The sequence below is a fragment of the Xenopus laevis genome, chromosome 7L (genome assembly GCF_017654675.1).
Source record: "Xenopus laevis strain J_2021 chromosome 7L, Xenopus_laevis_v10.1, whole genome shotgun sequence".
NCBI classification, from domain to species: domain Eukaryota; kingdom Metazoa; phylum Chordata; class Amphibia; order Anura; family Pipidae; genus Xenopus; species Xenopus laevis.
In genome coordinates, this window is record NC_054383.1 from 104,855,951 (window position 1) to 104,871,552 (window position 15,602).

The window sequence follows — 15,602 nt, forward strand, 5'->3', positions numbered from 1 at the left end:
TGGGGGAATGTAATAAAAGTCGCAAAGAGCAAAACAATTAGCACAAATAAGAAAAAAGGGAAATCAGAATGTTAGTAAATAGGCCCCTAAGTGTTAATTAGACTCAATATTTTTCAACTTTCTATCATAAAGGCAATTGCTGAAATTATGCTGGACTTTCCTAAATCAAATGCTGCTAAAACCTAAAAAATATTTTATCATGGTATTTCCCATTTGTCTAATGTGTTGCTATTGTAATCCAGCATCATCTAGTAACATACACCAACACAGTTCCATTACTAAAGATAAGTAGTGGTAGTGGACATGCATATCTGGAAATGCAGGCAAAAGTTGTGATCAGTTACAAACATAGTTTTCATTATATGAGTTAAATATAGTCCTTATCTTAAAGAGTTGGTAGGAAAAAAATCTTTAGAGCCCAAATATATGCTGTGATTCAATCCTCTTACAAAGATGCTCTTGCTCTGGTTTACTTGAAGCACCAAAATAGGGCACAGACACTTGGAAATATACAATAAGCGCACTGGTGTTTGAGCTGCTAGAAAATTGGAGGGTCTTTGGTGGGAATTGGATTTCGGTGGCCCGAGGCAAACAGTTTGCAGGCAGTTAATGCTTGTTATAATTGCCATGCTGAGCAAAGCATCAGTTATCCCTGGTGTGACAATCTTTCTGTCCGGAATAATCATATAAATAAGATAATAATAGCGTGATAGAGGGGAAGGAAGTTCAATATCTAGAGCAGGGCAGGGACATAAGAGATACCTCTTTGATACTGATTTCTTTGGTGCTCCAAACTCAGCATGGTGTTGATGAATTTATACAATGACACGGAGGAGACGGATGCTGCACCACTTCTCTAATGCATACTTTTCACAGTGGTCGTAATTATCAAGAAGTGAGATATGCTGGGAAAATTATTAATACAAAAAAAAATGAAAGATAGTACTTTTCTAGTATTAGAAGCATTGAGAAATATAGTCTTAGACCTAGAAACAAAGTTTAGACCTTAATTATAGGGAATGTTCCCCTAGGCCTTTGTGTTTGTACAGGTGCAATGTATTTGCACAGAATAAACTTTTGTACTCTCAACCTTCCAATAGAAATGTTAGAGGAAATATTTGAATACAGGGTGAATGTACCAACCTAGTTGCTTTTGTTATCTAAGGGCAACGATCTCTGCTCTTCTATGTGCTTGAAGGACTTCTTTCTTTTCAGTCAAACAGATGGCCCTCTTACTATGACATCATATAACCTTATTTAAAAATTCCTTGCACACTCTCTCTATATACCATAAATATCCAAGTTCCTCCAATTCAGCAGCTGACAGATCTGTTGTTCTCCAAGCCATGTCAATACAAAACATCTCTTAGAGTTTGCACTGCACATGAGGAATGGGTTGCTTTCTACAGCCATTAACATCATTAATGTTTTTGAGATGTATACCTGTACACAATGTCTTGGCGACACCTGCTAGCAGCATATCAGACATAGATTGCCAAAAACAAAATGAAAACCTAATATCTAGGAGAGATGTTTATTATTTTGTGCCATCTTTCATGGGTTTAGTTTTCATATAGGCCCTTAAAATCAATGTAAGTACACTCCACAAATTACTTGTCTATAATATACAGTACCTAGCCATATTTTCTGGAAGGCTGTTCCATCAATGTATTCCCTTCTTGAACAGTCCAAATTGAAGAAGTGATGTGATGTCCCTTTGCAATTCCAAACACAATATCACACCAATATTAACAGGTACACGGGTACTTGTTTGTGGTTATCAAACTGTTGTGGGCTGGTTGATAAATAGTGCAGCACTCTTATTTAATGCAGTCTATTTAAACTAGAAAAAGGTTGTGCAGTTGTCTCCATTTGGAGGCCAAAGACTGAATATGGTCCTTCTATGAATACTTGCCCCCTAATCTGCTCATAGTAGTTACATTTGCATGACATTATATTTTTAATATATTCCAACCCTAAAACACATGATTTGGGGCCAATCATCCAATTATATAGAGATGGGACAACACAACTAAAACTTCTGAAGGATTCGCAGTGAAAACTAGAGTCTAAACCTCAATGGGTATTTTGTCAATATATTTGAAAGACTTCTTTATCTGCCTTCTGCATTTCATTCAAATTTGCATTTTAGTTTGCTTAATTGACTTTTAGAATTCTTTGACTTTTACGAATTCATAGGAAATTCTTTCATACTTAAACATATATTTCTTAGGGGGTTTTTTTGTGTGGCTAATGGAAAAATATTATAAATAGTTACAAATCCTTAAAATATGCTGGTTATGTTGGGGGTCTGGGAGAAAACAGTATACTGCAGTCAATATCCTGTAAAAGCATGGACTACAGCCCTTTATTATGGAAACGTCCTTACGAAGTAACAGTCTATGCAGGCCGATTCATACTGTGGTTATGACTGTACTTTATGTTGTAATGATGATTACTTCTGCATATAGATGTAACATTAATGTTTATAGCCCCATAGCTCTCCAACATTCAAGTACAAACACAGAAGTCAGGCTTCATGTAGCATGTAACTATGTCATAAATCATATCACACCATATAGAACCTTCCATGATTCAGGCCACAAATGCACATGGGAGGAAGTATGGATACCTGCAGAAGTTTCAAGTGCTCTGCATTTGTCCTAAAAAAGTGGAGCAGAAGCCAATGGAACCCTTATTAATTGTGCTAGTTTCCCCTTTTTTCTTTTGTTGCACTTATATTATAATGATATTGTTATGCCCTGTAAAAATGGCCACAAAGCCAGCTGTTTTGCACCCTAGTCACTAAGGGGTTGAACAAATAACATAAAATCAAAGCTTTACCAGAAGCATTGTTTCCTTGATGTTGTATTACCCAAAAGCTATTAAACAAAACATTATCAGCTTTAAGGAACCCATTCAGGTTTATGATAATCACAAACCTGCCAAATTTCCTCTGAAACTGACTATTAGCCAGATTATCAATGAACTGAAATCACTATTTCATTCTAATGTGACCAGCAACTCATGAGTATGTTAATGTAATTGCAAAGAAATAAAGGCAAATTATATTGGGAGCCTTTGTACAATTTACATCTTGTTGCAATGTGTAATTTCACTCCACTGGGCCTTCACTATGAAAAGTCTTTGTCTTTGCTTTTTTCTTTACTAAAAGATCATGAAAATATATATACTAGCACCATGTTAATTTATATGACATACACTGCCAATTTACTGGTAGCGAATCACATGCGCCCTATCCAGATCTGCAAGTAATGGGCTGAATCATGCCCGAAAGCAGAAGAGATGACTTATGTTGATGTCACCCACTGGCTTTTTATGGAAATTATTAATAAATCAGTAATTCCATCTGCAAAGATGTTGTTGTGTTTATAAATATTTAATTTACCTTCAGGTGTCCACAATTTTTTTCCCCAAAGCTTGATGACTTTGCTATCTGCTCAGCAGAACAGCAAAATGTATGAAGTTATAAGAGTAGGGGATAAAGGTAACCAATGGTTCATTATATGAAGGAGGAACCTTGTTTTGTCTGTTCATTAATCTTTGCAGAATAGTCTTGAGAGATTTGCAATGGAGTAAGAGGATGTAGACTTGTCAACAAAGCTAGCCTACAGTAGCATTTAAATAGGGCACAACACATTTATATTTGTTCCGTTAAAAGCAAAGCCAATTTCTTTTGAATGGGAAACTGTAATTTGATATTCATGAAAGCACTGGGTTCATTTGCAGAGGCAATGAGTACATTTAACAAAAATGTTCTTTGCACACATCAACATTGTAAATATATCTTCACCACTAAATGATGAAGCAAGAGCGATTTATATAGGCATGGGATCTATTGTCTGGTACCCCATAATCCAGAAGCTCCAAAAGATGGGGATACCATTTTCCAGCGTTTCCTGATGAAGCAAAGAATTATTATTATTTGAGTTATTCCCTTTTTCTCTGTAATAATAAAATAGAACCTTGTACTTGATGATAACTAAGCTCCATAATTCCATATCGGTAAAACAATCGTATTTGTTTACATTAGCCTTCGGAAATGGTTCTCCAAATAAAAACCCGAGGTCCCAAGCATTCTGGATAATAGATCTATATTGACCTATATTGGAAATGTATCATTACAGCAATAACTGTGTCAAATGGGAACTTCATTCTGATGAGTAATATTCTCATAGTGAGCCCTTAAGTTTGTATAGGGATTTATCTTTATATTATATAAGGAATATGCAATCTGCATCTGAACTAAAGTATTCATACCCTTGTATATTTGTATCTTGTAATCTTTGGCTAATTAGGGTCATTGTTGTCAAACAATTGGTAAGGATAGCTGACTGCATATTATAGCTTCATAACATTTCTTAATACCTTGTAGTAACCCAAGTCATAGGAGTTCCCAATCTGTACACATGTTTTTATGTGCATCACCAAAACATACAAATTTTTGTAAATACTGGTATGGGACCTGTTATCCAGTATCCTCAGGACCTGGGGTTTTCCAGATAATGGATATTTCCATAATTTGGTTCTTCATACCATAAGGGTGGCCACACACAGGGAGAGCCTCTCGTTTGGTGATGTCACCAAACGAGCGGATCTCTCCACTATTTGCCACATTACGATGGGCAATATCAGGCTGATCCAATTGTGGGCCCTAGGGCCCAATGATCAAATCAGAATGGAGGCCATATGGGCGGTCGGATCAAAGAAAAGATGTGGCCGCGATCCGATGGGATTATTTACCCTGCCCGATCATCATCTGGCCAACTTTCGGCCAGATATCAATCAGGGGCGCCTGTCGGATGGCCCTACACACGGGCCTATAAGCTGTTGACTTGGTCTGTCGGTAGCTTTTATCGGGCCTTTAAGTCTACTTGAAAATCATGTAATCGTTAAATAAACCCAATAGGCTGGTTTTGCTCCCAATAAGGATTAATTACATCTTAGTTATTATTACAGAGAAAACGAGTATCATTACAGAGGAAATCATTTTTAAAAATGTGATTTGGATAAAATGGAGTCTATGGGAGGCAGCCTTTCTGTAATTCAGAGCTGTCTGGATAACAGGTTTCCAGATAACAAATTCCATATGGTGTTCATATAGCTGCTGTATGTGTTCACTGTCCAGTAGTCTTGTGAAACAAATTTTCTACACTCAACCCCTCAACCCCTCTAACATTACCTTAAAGCATATTAACACCTGTGTAGACTGAATTTGTACCAAAAAGAAAGGAACTGCAAATAAGAGCTAACGAGGTGTAGACTGGCCTACACTCTCAGCAATTTTTGCTGATCCTCCCACTCACACTGTATTAGACCAAATTATTTGAGCTGGTCCATAGAAGGTTGGCCAGATTTGGCAGTTATTAGATCTAGTTGAGTGGTTATTAGATGAATTATTTAAGTATAGAACTTTAAGGAAAAGTAATAATATATACACTGTTTGATCCAGCATGTAACCCATAGCAACAAATAAGCAGGCGATTCATGCTTGCTTGCTAAAGCAAACTTTGCTCTCGTTCCCATTCAATGACATTGACAAAAAAGTGTGTTTTATGGAAGAGAAACCCACAAACAAAACTGCTAAAGTTGCAAAAATTGCATAGGCGACTCAACTGCCAAACAAATATTTAAAAGGTCAGACTCCTCCACTTAATCTAAGTTTTCACTTATTGTATTTATAACGGATGGGTTGCAAATTAGTGGGGGTCATTTACTGTGACACAAACGCACACACTAAGAGGTGCCCAAGTCAGTGCAACCATTAGTTCCCATTTAAAAAACACTTGCATCCTGGGTCTGGCTGCACGAACAGGGCTCATTTATAAACACTGGAAAAATTTGCACCTGGGTAGTAACCCATAGCAATCAACCAATGACTGGCAGCTGCAGGTTAAACACTTTTACCGGCAGCTGCAGGTTAAACAATCAAAGCAAGCATTTGATTGGTTGCCATGGGTTACTGCCCATGTACAGATTTGCCTAGTGTTTATAAATGACACATAGGGGCATCTCTTGGCAGATAAAAAAAATCCAGCATGGGGTGCAGAGAACAGCTCCTGCACGTGCAAGGCAGCCCTATCCTAATCTCCTGCTGTAATTTATGGGGCTCCCTAACTGGCACTTCGTTTGGGAGCACAGAAATCTATGGCAATTCTTACTGTCTAAAAAAATAGTGGATTGCATCCTACCTCCAGGTAGAAAAAGACCCCTAATGGCTTATGTAACTCTTTCCATCATTCCCAGCGTTGTTAGAAGCAGCAAGGCAAGCAAAAAAAAAAAAAAAAGGAATTAAGAAACTCCTTTAACCTTGTATTAAGTTTTGAGCATTTTTGTATGCTAACTTTGAAAGGTTGTACAGTTAAATACTTTGCAGGATCATTGGCGATGCACTTGAGCACTGTGGTACTCATAAGAACAACATTAACGTTCACCAGATTGTCAAAAAATATATCACTGACAAACACTCAGAAATGTCTGCCAAATAGGAGACAGAAGGTTTAACTCAGCACAATCCAACTCAATGAGCCACGGCCGTCTGTGACCGGCCATCCCACAACGACTCCTGTGTATTTTGTGATCCCTTCTGGGTATTTGAAAGGCCCGGCAGCTATTACAACGTCTGATTGCAATCCAAGGTTATTTGATTTTGTTATTTTTTTCAAAGAATTCTGCCTGTGTTTGTGACGGTTGGCATATTTTTGTCTTTCAGGAAATCGCAGCTTATTTAATAACGTTTGAAAAACACGAAGAATGGCTAACGACCTCCCCTAAAACAAGGTAAGTACACATTTTCAAACTGCTCTTTGCATAATTAACATTAATTGTGCTATACATGGCGACCAGTGGAAATATGTGATAACTGAGTGCATTGTTTTATTTTAAACAAATTGATCTTATATTTTAAAATAAATCCATTTTTTTTTCCTATCCTTAATAATGGCTACTTCTTGCAACCTTCTCGTCTGTGCTTGCTGACAAAACAAAGTGTTTGCTCACTAATGAGCCCTTTCGTCTTGTACCCCCTACCTAAAATTGTACTGTTGGTAACAATTTGGCGTATGTTTAATGGGAAATGGGGACTTTAAACCTAGAAATTAAGAATTTTGTCTAATATGTATTAATTAAACACATGGCTGTTACTGTTAATGTTTTGCTCTTTACTGCAAGGCCAGCTTATTGCCAAGCACAAGAATCAGTTTCTATGATTTATATTTCATTTTCCAAATGGTTTCTCGGAGATGTTAATTTTATTTAACCCCTTGCATTTAGGTTTTGTTGTAAATATATTGTACTAGAAGGCTTTAAATGCTTATACAGCTGAGTCAACTTGCCCTTTTATACATTGTCTTTGGGAATTCAATAAGTGTGCATTTGAAATGTATTTGTTAACAGTAGGGATCATTTACGAATTGCAAAAAGCTTTGTTTCTCCAAATATCTAATTTAAGTACCAGGGCATACATGAAGGTAGGGTACCTAGCAGAGTGAGAGGAATTTTTTTTTTTTTTACCCTTAACAAGAAGGGGGTTATTTACTAAACCTCAAATTCACCTTTTTTTAGGCAAAACTCAATTTTTAAAAAACACAACTCAAATTGTTCAGTTTAAAAAAAAAAAAAAAAAAAGATTTATTAAAGCCAGATGCTGCAAAAGGCCCGAATCTGAAAATCTGCCACCTCAGATCTGCCTAGGTTGTGTATAAGTCAAAGTCCCTATCCTATTTGGAAGTTTCTGTGGTCTGTGCTGGAATTAGCCCGGACATCTGACCATTCTGTGATTTTTGGGCAAAAATCCAGAGAATTCTGGCTTTTCGAGAAAAAAGCCTTGAGCGATTTTCGGAAAAAAGAGCGATTTTGGTTTTTGCTCAATGTTATCGGGATTTTATCCAAACCGATTAAATCATTCTTTTTAAATAACAAATACGATAAAATTGTGGTGTGTGTTGTGCCATTTGGTACTGTGATGTGTGTTCTGAGAATTTGTTGGAAATCAGAGCTGTGCTGGAAAAATGGATTAGTGTTTTCACTGTTATACCAATGCCCCCATTAAGTCGTCAGCTCTGATTTTTTTTTATTATCTTTAGCCTCAGAACACAGAAAATGTGAAGACAGATTTTGTGGCTCACAACTGACATTGCTGGAATGTAAGAAGACGTAGTGAAAGCTGTGAGATCTCATTAGTAAAATTTTCCTTTTTTTTAAGTTGAGGTGCAATTGAGAGAAAAAGAGCTCCAGCAGAAATAATAGTGCACCTCATTCCTTAAGTGCCTGCTTTTAGGCCATTCCTGTATCAGCACAGGGAAAGGATTTGGCAAGACTCTGCTTAAGTTGGCACAGAGCAAAAATCTGGACAAGAGCTCACCATTTGCGACATAGGCATATGTATTAAATACATTTCTCTATAGTTAAAGGTAAAGTAAAAAAAAAGATACTTGATGCTTCTATATTGGGGATGCGCAGACAGCAATTATAACTTTAACCACTGCACATCACAGTAGAGAAAATAATACAGATTTTTAGATTAGAAGTTTTTATATATAAATATCATTAGGGCTCATTTATCAACACTGGTTAAATTTGCCCATGGTCTGTAACCCACAGCTGCAGGTAAAACAATGAATGTAAAAATTTGATGGGTTACCCATGGGCAAATTTGCCCATTATAGTTAGTTTTGTGTTTGTGAGTTCATGATGCCTTTAAGCACAAGTACATCATTTTAATTTAAATGTGAACCACCCCTTTAAATCACTAAACATAATTTACATTACTAAACTTCATTTATAGGGATATAATTTACAAGATATTGACACTGTAGCTCTTGAGGTTGTTTTTAATGGTTTACGTTTGAGTTCATTTTCTTGTTAATTCTGTGTTTCCTTCTTGTTGGAAACACACACAGATATCTTGTTAACAGCTCATACCCCAAAGTATGAATAAACTGTAATCTTACAAAATTAGAGATGAATTATAGAGATTAGATTTTACCATTTTATTATTCTATAAAGAAAGAATCCTGGGAATAAGAACACTGTCCAAAACAATATTAACCAATGTTGGGCTTTTATCATATCTAAATTAGACGAATTCATTGCAGATATTCATCTATCCAGTTCCCCATTCTGGATTGCCTGTGCTTTCCATATCTCGGATCAACTATTTATCATTCCTACCAGTCTTTTCCAAGAAATATTAATTATAAACCATTTTGAAGCAATTAACATTCTTGCTCCTAAGTGATATAGTTGGCTCAGTTCTTTTGGTTCCTTTTAAAAACTGGGCTCTGAGATTTAGTTATGAGTCATAATTATACCAAGCTCTTTAGTTTGTGCTTTGGAAGAGTCATCGCTAGTGAAATTTATCGCTCTTGTACATTGCCTCGTACGCACTAATGGAAGAGGATGTTATCTGAATAGAGAGTATAAGTATAATTCTGAATATCTCATTACTAAATGTAAAGGATTATTTTTTTAATGCTTTTTAAGTGCCACAATAACCATGTAAAGCATGTCAAGGTCTATCCCAAAGTGTTTTACAAAATTTAGATTTAGGGGGTGATTTACTAACTTTTGAATTCAACTTTTTGCCACTATTTGATTTTCTTTGAACAAAAACTCACAAATTTGAGTTGTATTTTCAAAAACTCTGATGTTTGGTATTTATGAAGCACAAAAAAACCTCAAACTCTAGGCATCTAAAAGCTTGAGCGTTCATGTAGAAGTCAATGGGAATTTTCAGGCAAATTTCAAGCCTTTTTTTATTTGAAGTTTTCAGGTTTTTTAAGCTTGTAAACTCACAAATTCAATTTTTTTAAATTTTGTAAACTCAAGATTTTTAGTTTTTTGAGCTGCTAAACTCAGAAATTCAAGGTATTCATATTTTTTCACGATTGTATTTAATCAAGTGTTTTTCTATTCAGATTTTTTAAGAAATAAGCAAAGTTCAAGTTTTTGTTAAATTGTGAGTTTATTCAAAGTAGAGAAAAACACAAATAAATAAACCCATATGTATTATTTGAGTTTATGAGATTTTGTCAGATGGCAACTCTGTATATCATAGGTTCTTCAATACTGGATCAACGCCCTCAAAAATAGTTCACCATGATCCCTTTAATATAACGAAATGGCTACAGTATGATACTTTGCATTTAGACCATTACAGTAGACCATTACAGTATAATTAATAGCTAAACATTGGAGCTGATTTATTAACTCTGGGCAAACTTTCGCTTAGAAAATAATTCATAGCAACCAATCAGAGATTAGCTTAGTTTAAAGAGCTGAAGGTAAAACAATGAAAGCAAATATGTACTGTATTTAATTGCCATTGGTTCCTGCCCAGGTGCAGTTTTGCCGAATAAGTAAATAAGGCTCCTTTGTTATTTCTAAACAATGTTTGGCTTACAAACTTCCCAAGAAAAGAGTCAACTGAAAGCCTAGATTTTTTTTGTACACGGTTCATGGTTTACGTTTTTTTATGGTGCTTTGCGCTCGAAAAGCACCAATCAATTTGAGTATTCTAGTTTTTTTTCTCCGAATCGAGTTTTTTACATTCGGATTTTTTCATAAATAAGCAAACATTGAGTTTATTTGAGGTAGAAAAAAAACCTCACAAACCTCACAAACTAGATCTTTGATAAATAACCCCCTTAGTGAAATTAAATCCAATCACTTAGGGGCACATTTATTAAAGGTCGAGTTTTTCTGACTTTTTGTCTCAAAAAATCCAAAAAAGTACATGACTTTTAAATTATTATGAAACAAAACTGCAGGAAATACGAATCCAAAAACACTTGTAAGACCTTTCTTGCCTTCATGATCTTCGAGGGTTTTGAGCATTTTGATGCTGGCTATTTTGTGACAATCAGAAAAAGTTGTGATTTTCAAGTGACAATTGGAAAAAGTTGCACTATTCAAGTTGTTGCATAATTTTGTCGAATTTTTTAATAAAAATTTGAAAAAATACCCCCCCTTAAAGCCATGACATCTTTCAGTCAATTAGGAAGCACCCAACACCATCATCTCCCATTTGTTGAATGGAAAATGCATGACAGAGCTGAAACAAGCTCCAATTGCAGTCACACTGTTCCTTTTTTGGGAAGCTGCAGTAACAGATTCTGTTGAAAAACAATGGTGGACAATACATACCATGTGACAACAGCCATGGGATTCTAAAGCTCTAGACGGCTGAAGGTGACACATTTTTATTCAACGATGATCCCGTTTTGAAGATACTGTAAGTCTGAATATGCAAATTACAGTTGGTGTTGCTTAACTCTTTGTAGAGGATTTTAACCCAAATTAAACCTGAAGGAAATATGTAGCATTATGCTGATATTTTTACTGTCTCTATAATAAAGCAGATTGACCTGAATTCTATTTGAAAGATGAAAAGGATACGAGTTTTGTTCACTAACAAATGATAGTGACACTTGAAAAAAATGTAGTAACAAATTGGGACAAAGTTATGAAAAAAATAGCTAATTTTTTTGATTAATAACTAAGGTCTGAACCAAGCAAAATATATCCTCACTGCAGAAAATATCTAAAATATCAAATGTATCGATGTGGCATATGTTACTATTGCTGACTACAGACAACTGCTGAATGATGGCCAAAATGATCAGCAGATATAAAGAGAATAGTTCTACAGGTATGGGATTTGTTATTTGAAAACCTATTTTTCAGAAAGCTCCAAATTATGGAAAGGCCGTCTCCCGTAGACTCCATTTTATCCAAATACAGTAATTGACATATTTAAAAATGATTTCCTTTTTCTCTGTAATAATAAAACAGTACGTTGTACTTGATCCAAACTAAGATATAATTAATCCTTATTGGAGTCAAAACAAGCCCATTTTGTTTATTTAGGGGTTATTTATAAAAAGTCCAATTTTAGAGTAATGTTAATTTTTTAAAACTCTAATAAATTAGATTTTATTCACATTTCGAATGGTATTTTATTGATATAAAAATTTAAATGTTTTAAATTACATTAAATAGTCCTGAGCTGAAAATTCAAATTGAATTCAAATCGTATTTTTAAAATAAAAAATAAAAAAAAACTCACTACTATTTATATCTTTAAATAGTTCAAGGGACCTCTGTCATTGACTTTTACATTAACTCAGCAGTTTTATGTGGAGAACAGTTGAATTAGAACTGTTTCCAGGGTCGAGTTGTGACAAATCTCACATTTGAATTCAGATTCGATTTGGTGGTTTTAAATTTGAATTTGTGAGTTTGTTACCATTCAAACCTTAGTAAATCTGCCTCTTAGGGGCAGACTTATCAAGGGTCAAATTTCGAAGTAGAAAAAGTAGTAGAAATTCGACCATCGAATGGAATCCTCTGACATTCAAATTCGAATTAGAAGTTGGAGGAATTTATACATTGTACGATCGTATTACTTTACTTCGAATCGAAGTCAAAGTAAATTCGAAGTCATAGTATCCTATTTGATGGTCGAAGTATCGAAAAAGTTACTTCGAATTTCGAATTAATTTATTCCCTGGAATTCACTTCGACCCTTGATAAATCTGCCCCGTAATGTTTGAATGATTTTTTAGTAGACTTAAGGTTTGAAGATTCAAATTGCGGAAAGATCTATTAACCCGGAAAATCCCAGTTCCCAAGCATCAGGAAAACAGGTCCCATACCTGTATATAGTTTTCTACAAAAGACCGTACAAAATTACCGTACAAATAACCGAACTGACCAGTGTGGACATATCTGATTAGAAGCAATGCAAAGCAAGCCAGTTGAATGCAATGATGATTTTGATGTCTGCCATTATTTCAGGGAGCTAGGTATTACAAAGGTGATATTTGCTCAATCATCTGCTAAAGTACCTTTAAATGTAATTTCTGTTAATTCAAATCAAAGGTGAAACGAGCACAATATGAGCAAAATATGTTTGACAGAAACCTGGCCTTTTTTACGCACAGTTCTAGATTGAAAAACTTTTACTGTTTGTGCATTTTAGGAGAGAATGAATAAGAACATGCCACATGTATGAAAAGAACAATACTTGATATTTCTGACATCTTTTTTCCCTCTCATGCTTGTCATTCTTTTTTCAGCACTGTGTTTTAGGCATTTTTGGAAAGCTTCAAGACATGTTGAACTTTTATATTTTTATCCCTTTGTGGGTTTGTCAGTTGTAAGAGACATGTTAGGCAGGTTTTGACTCAGAGATGGCACCTCACTTTCTCAGTCAGAGGTGTTTGTTCTACAGAAAGGGGTGAATTGTGAGGGGGCCAGTTAGAACTGTGAATCCTTACTTCAGTGTAAATCCACTGCAACTCAGAGTCCTGACAGATAACCCAGAACTAGAAAGGAAAAGGTTGAGAGGAGAAGGTAGAGCAACCTGTGAAGTTGCTGTGTACATTGCAAACATTTCTCATGATCTGCTTTTACTGCAGAATCAGCTGTGATATGCCTCGCGAGAATCTTTTGAATCAGTTGAATCGGGGTATACGTGTATGTAACAAAATTCCGTAGTGATTATCATGTCTATTCTGTGAGAGGTTATATAAATAAGGGACATAGTACAAGATGATGTCTGGCAAGCATTAAGTAGATGCACAGCATATGCATAGAGATCCTGAAGGTAGGGGTCAGAGAAAATCAATGAGCTAGATTTATCAGATGCTATATGCAAATGGAAGATAAGGTGCATTAAATCTAAGAACAGTTTGATAAATTCAGACTGATGATACAGAAGCCTAGAAACTATTTCTCTTGTAAAAATTCTCTTTATTGGTTCTATGGCAACACTTTCCAGAATTGTATGCTACCCCTTTCATATTGCGTGGCTTATTTATCACCCATTGCTCTTTTTTTTCCAAGTGGTAATGATTGTCCTAGCTGGAAAAAAAGAATTGTTCCCTCTGAATTTACTATTCGTTTCCAGTATTATTTCTAATTCAGAAAAAATACTTAAAGAAGAGTATTGATAAGTTTGGCGACCCATAGACTTGCAAGTAGTAATGATAATCATAGCTGAAAAAAAAAAGAATTGTCCCCTCTGAATTTATTATTCTTTTCCAGCATTATTTGTAATTCAAAAATAATACTCAAAGAAGAGTATTGATAAGTTAGGCGACCCATAGACTTGCAAGTGGTATTGATAGTCATCGCTGGAAAAAAGAATTGTTACCTCTGAATTTACTATTTTTTTCCAGTATTATTTACAATTCAAAAATAAAAGAAGAGTGTTGATAAGTTAGGGGACCATGAGACTTGCATTGCATTTCAATGAATTTCTGCCCCATATACTTCAAATCATAACCTTAGATTGACATCACAGAGAAAGGTACAGATGGGGACATGTGTGCATAGCTCTGTGATCTCATTGTTAGTAACAGTTCTTATGGAATTTCCTTCCATACATATGACCCCTGGGAAAACAATCAGCAGGTATAATATAAAACGTGACCGTACTTAGATTTCCGTGAGCGATCTTGCTGCCATGTTAACAATAAAGGAAGAGAAAATGGAATCTAGAAAGAAACAGGAGAAAATAAAAGATAAATGAACACCCCTAAATGGAAGCAATTGTGAGCAAGGTACTGAGCATTGTTTCTATTATCTTTCTTCTTTTTCAGTACTGATGCTTTAAAAGCTTCTTTGCCTTTGAACACTCCAGGCCAATGTCCTCTGGGTTAATTCTGGATTTGTCCAGTCAGAAGCCTCCCCTCTAACTTATAATGCCTGGTTTCATTTTTGCTGTGCTTGGCTCTAAAGGGTTGACTTACTACATCTTACATGGGCAAAAGTCCCTCTCCATTATTAATCATCTATAATGACCCAATACTCTAAACTACCATGGGAACAGCACCAATTTTCATTAGCAATTTCACTTGAATTTTTTAAATTATGAACTTTTCTCAACTTGGAGGAGCAGTGGTTGGAAATATTTTATTGTCCTCTTTATTGTGCTCTACTCATTCTCACTAAGGGGGCAAGTGAGAGCAGCAAGTGTGATGTAAAGAAGGAGGCATGGATGCTATTGGGGGCACCTTGGTGCCCCTTTATAAATGAACCCTAAAATTGAATTTGCATTAGATATATAGGGGCAAATTCACTAACCTCCGAAAATTCACCAGCGACGGCTTTGCTCACAGCGCAACACTTTGAATGGCGTAGATTCGCCAGGACAACGCTAAAATCCGAAGTTGCATCCAGGGTGCCGAACACTGGTGAAGTTGCGCTATTGTTACTGCGCCAAGCGAAGCGAAGTTGCGATAGCGCTGCCTAAGTTGAATGGACGTATATGTTGCAGCAAATACATTCCACTACACAAGCCCGGGAAACCTTAAAGGGATACTGTCATGGAATATATTATTTTTTTCAAAATGAATCAGTTAATAGTGCTGCTCCAGCAGAATTTTGCACTGAAATCCATTTCAAACAGATTTTATGTTCAATTTTGAAATCTGACATGGGGCTAGACATATTGTCAATTTCCCAGCTGCCCCGAGTCATGTGACTTGTGCTCTGATAAACTTCAATCACTCTTTAATGCTGTACTGCAAGTTAGAGTGATATCACTCCCTCCCCTTTTCCCCACAGCAGCCAAA

General features: G+C 35.7%; 1 protein-coding gene across 11 annotated transcripts in view; it reads left to right on the forward strand.

The window, feature by feature from the left end:
• LOC108696619 (calmodulin-binding transcription activator 1) overlaps window positions 1-15,602 on the forward strand; it is a 1,211,516-nt gene that overhangs the window by 252,713 nt on the left and 943,201 nt on the right. For all 11 annotated transcript variants that reach the window (XM_041569427.1, XM_041569428.1, XM_041569425.1 and 8 more), the window contains exon 3: window positions 6,734-6,801. In XM_041569427.1, coding sequence (XP_041425361.1) covers window positions 6,734-6,801 — 68 coding nt within the window. The remainder of the gene's footprint in view (window positions 1-6,733; window positions 6,802-15,602) is intronic.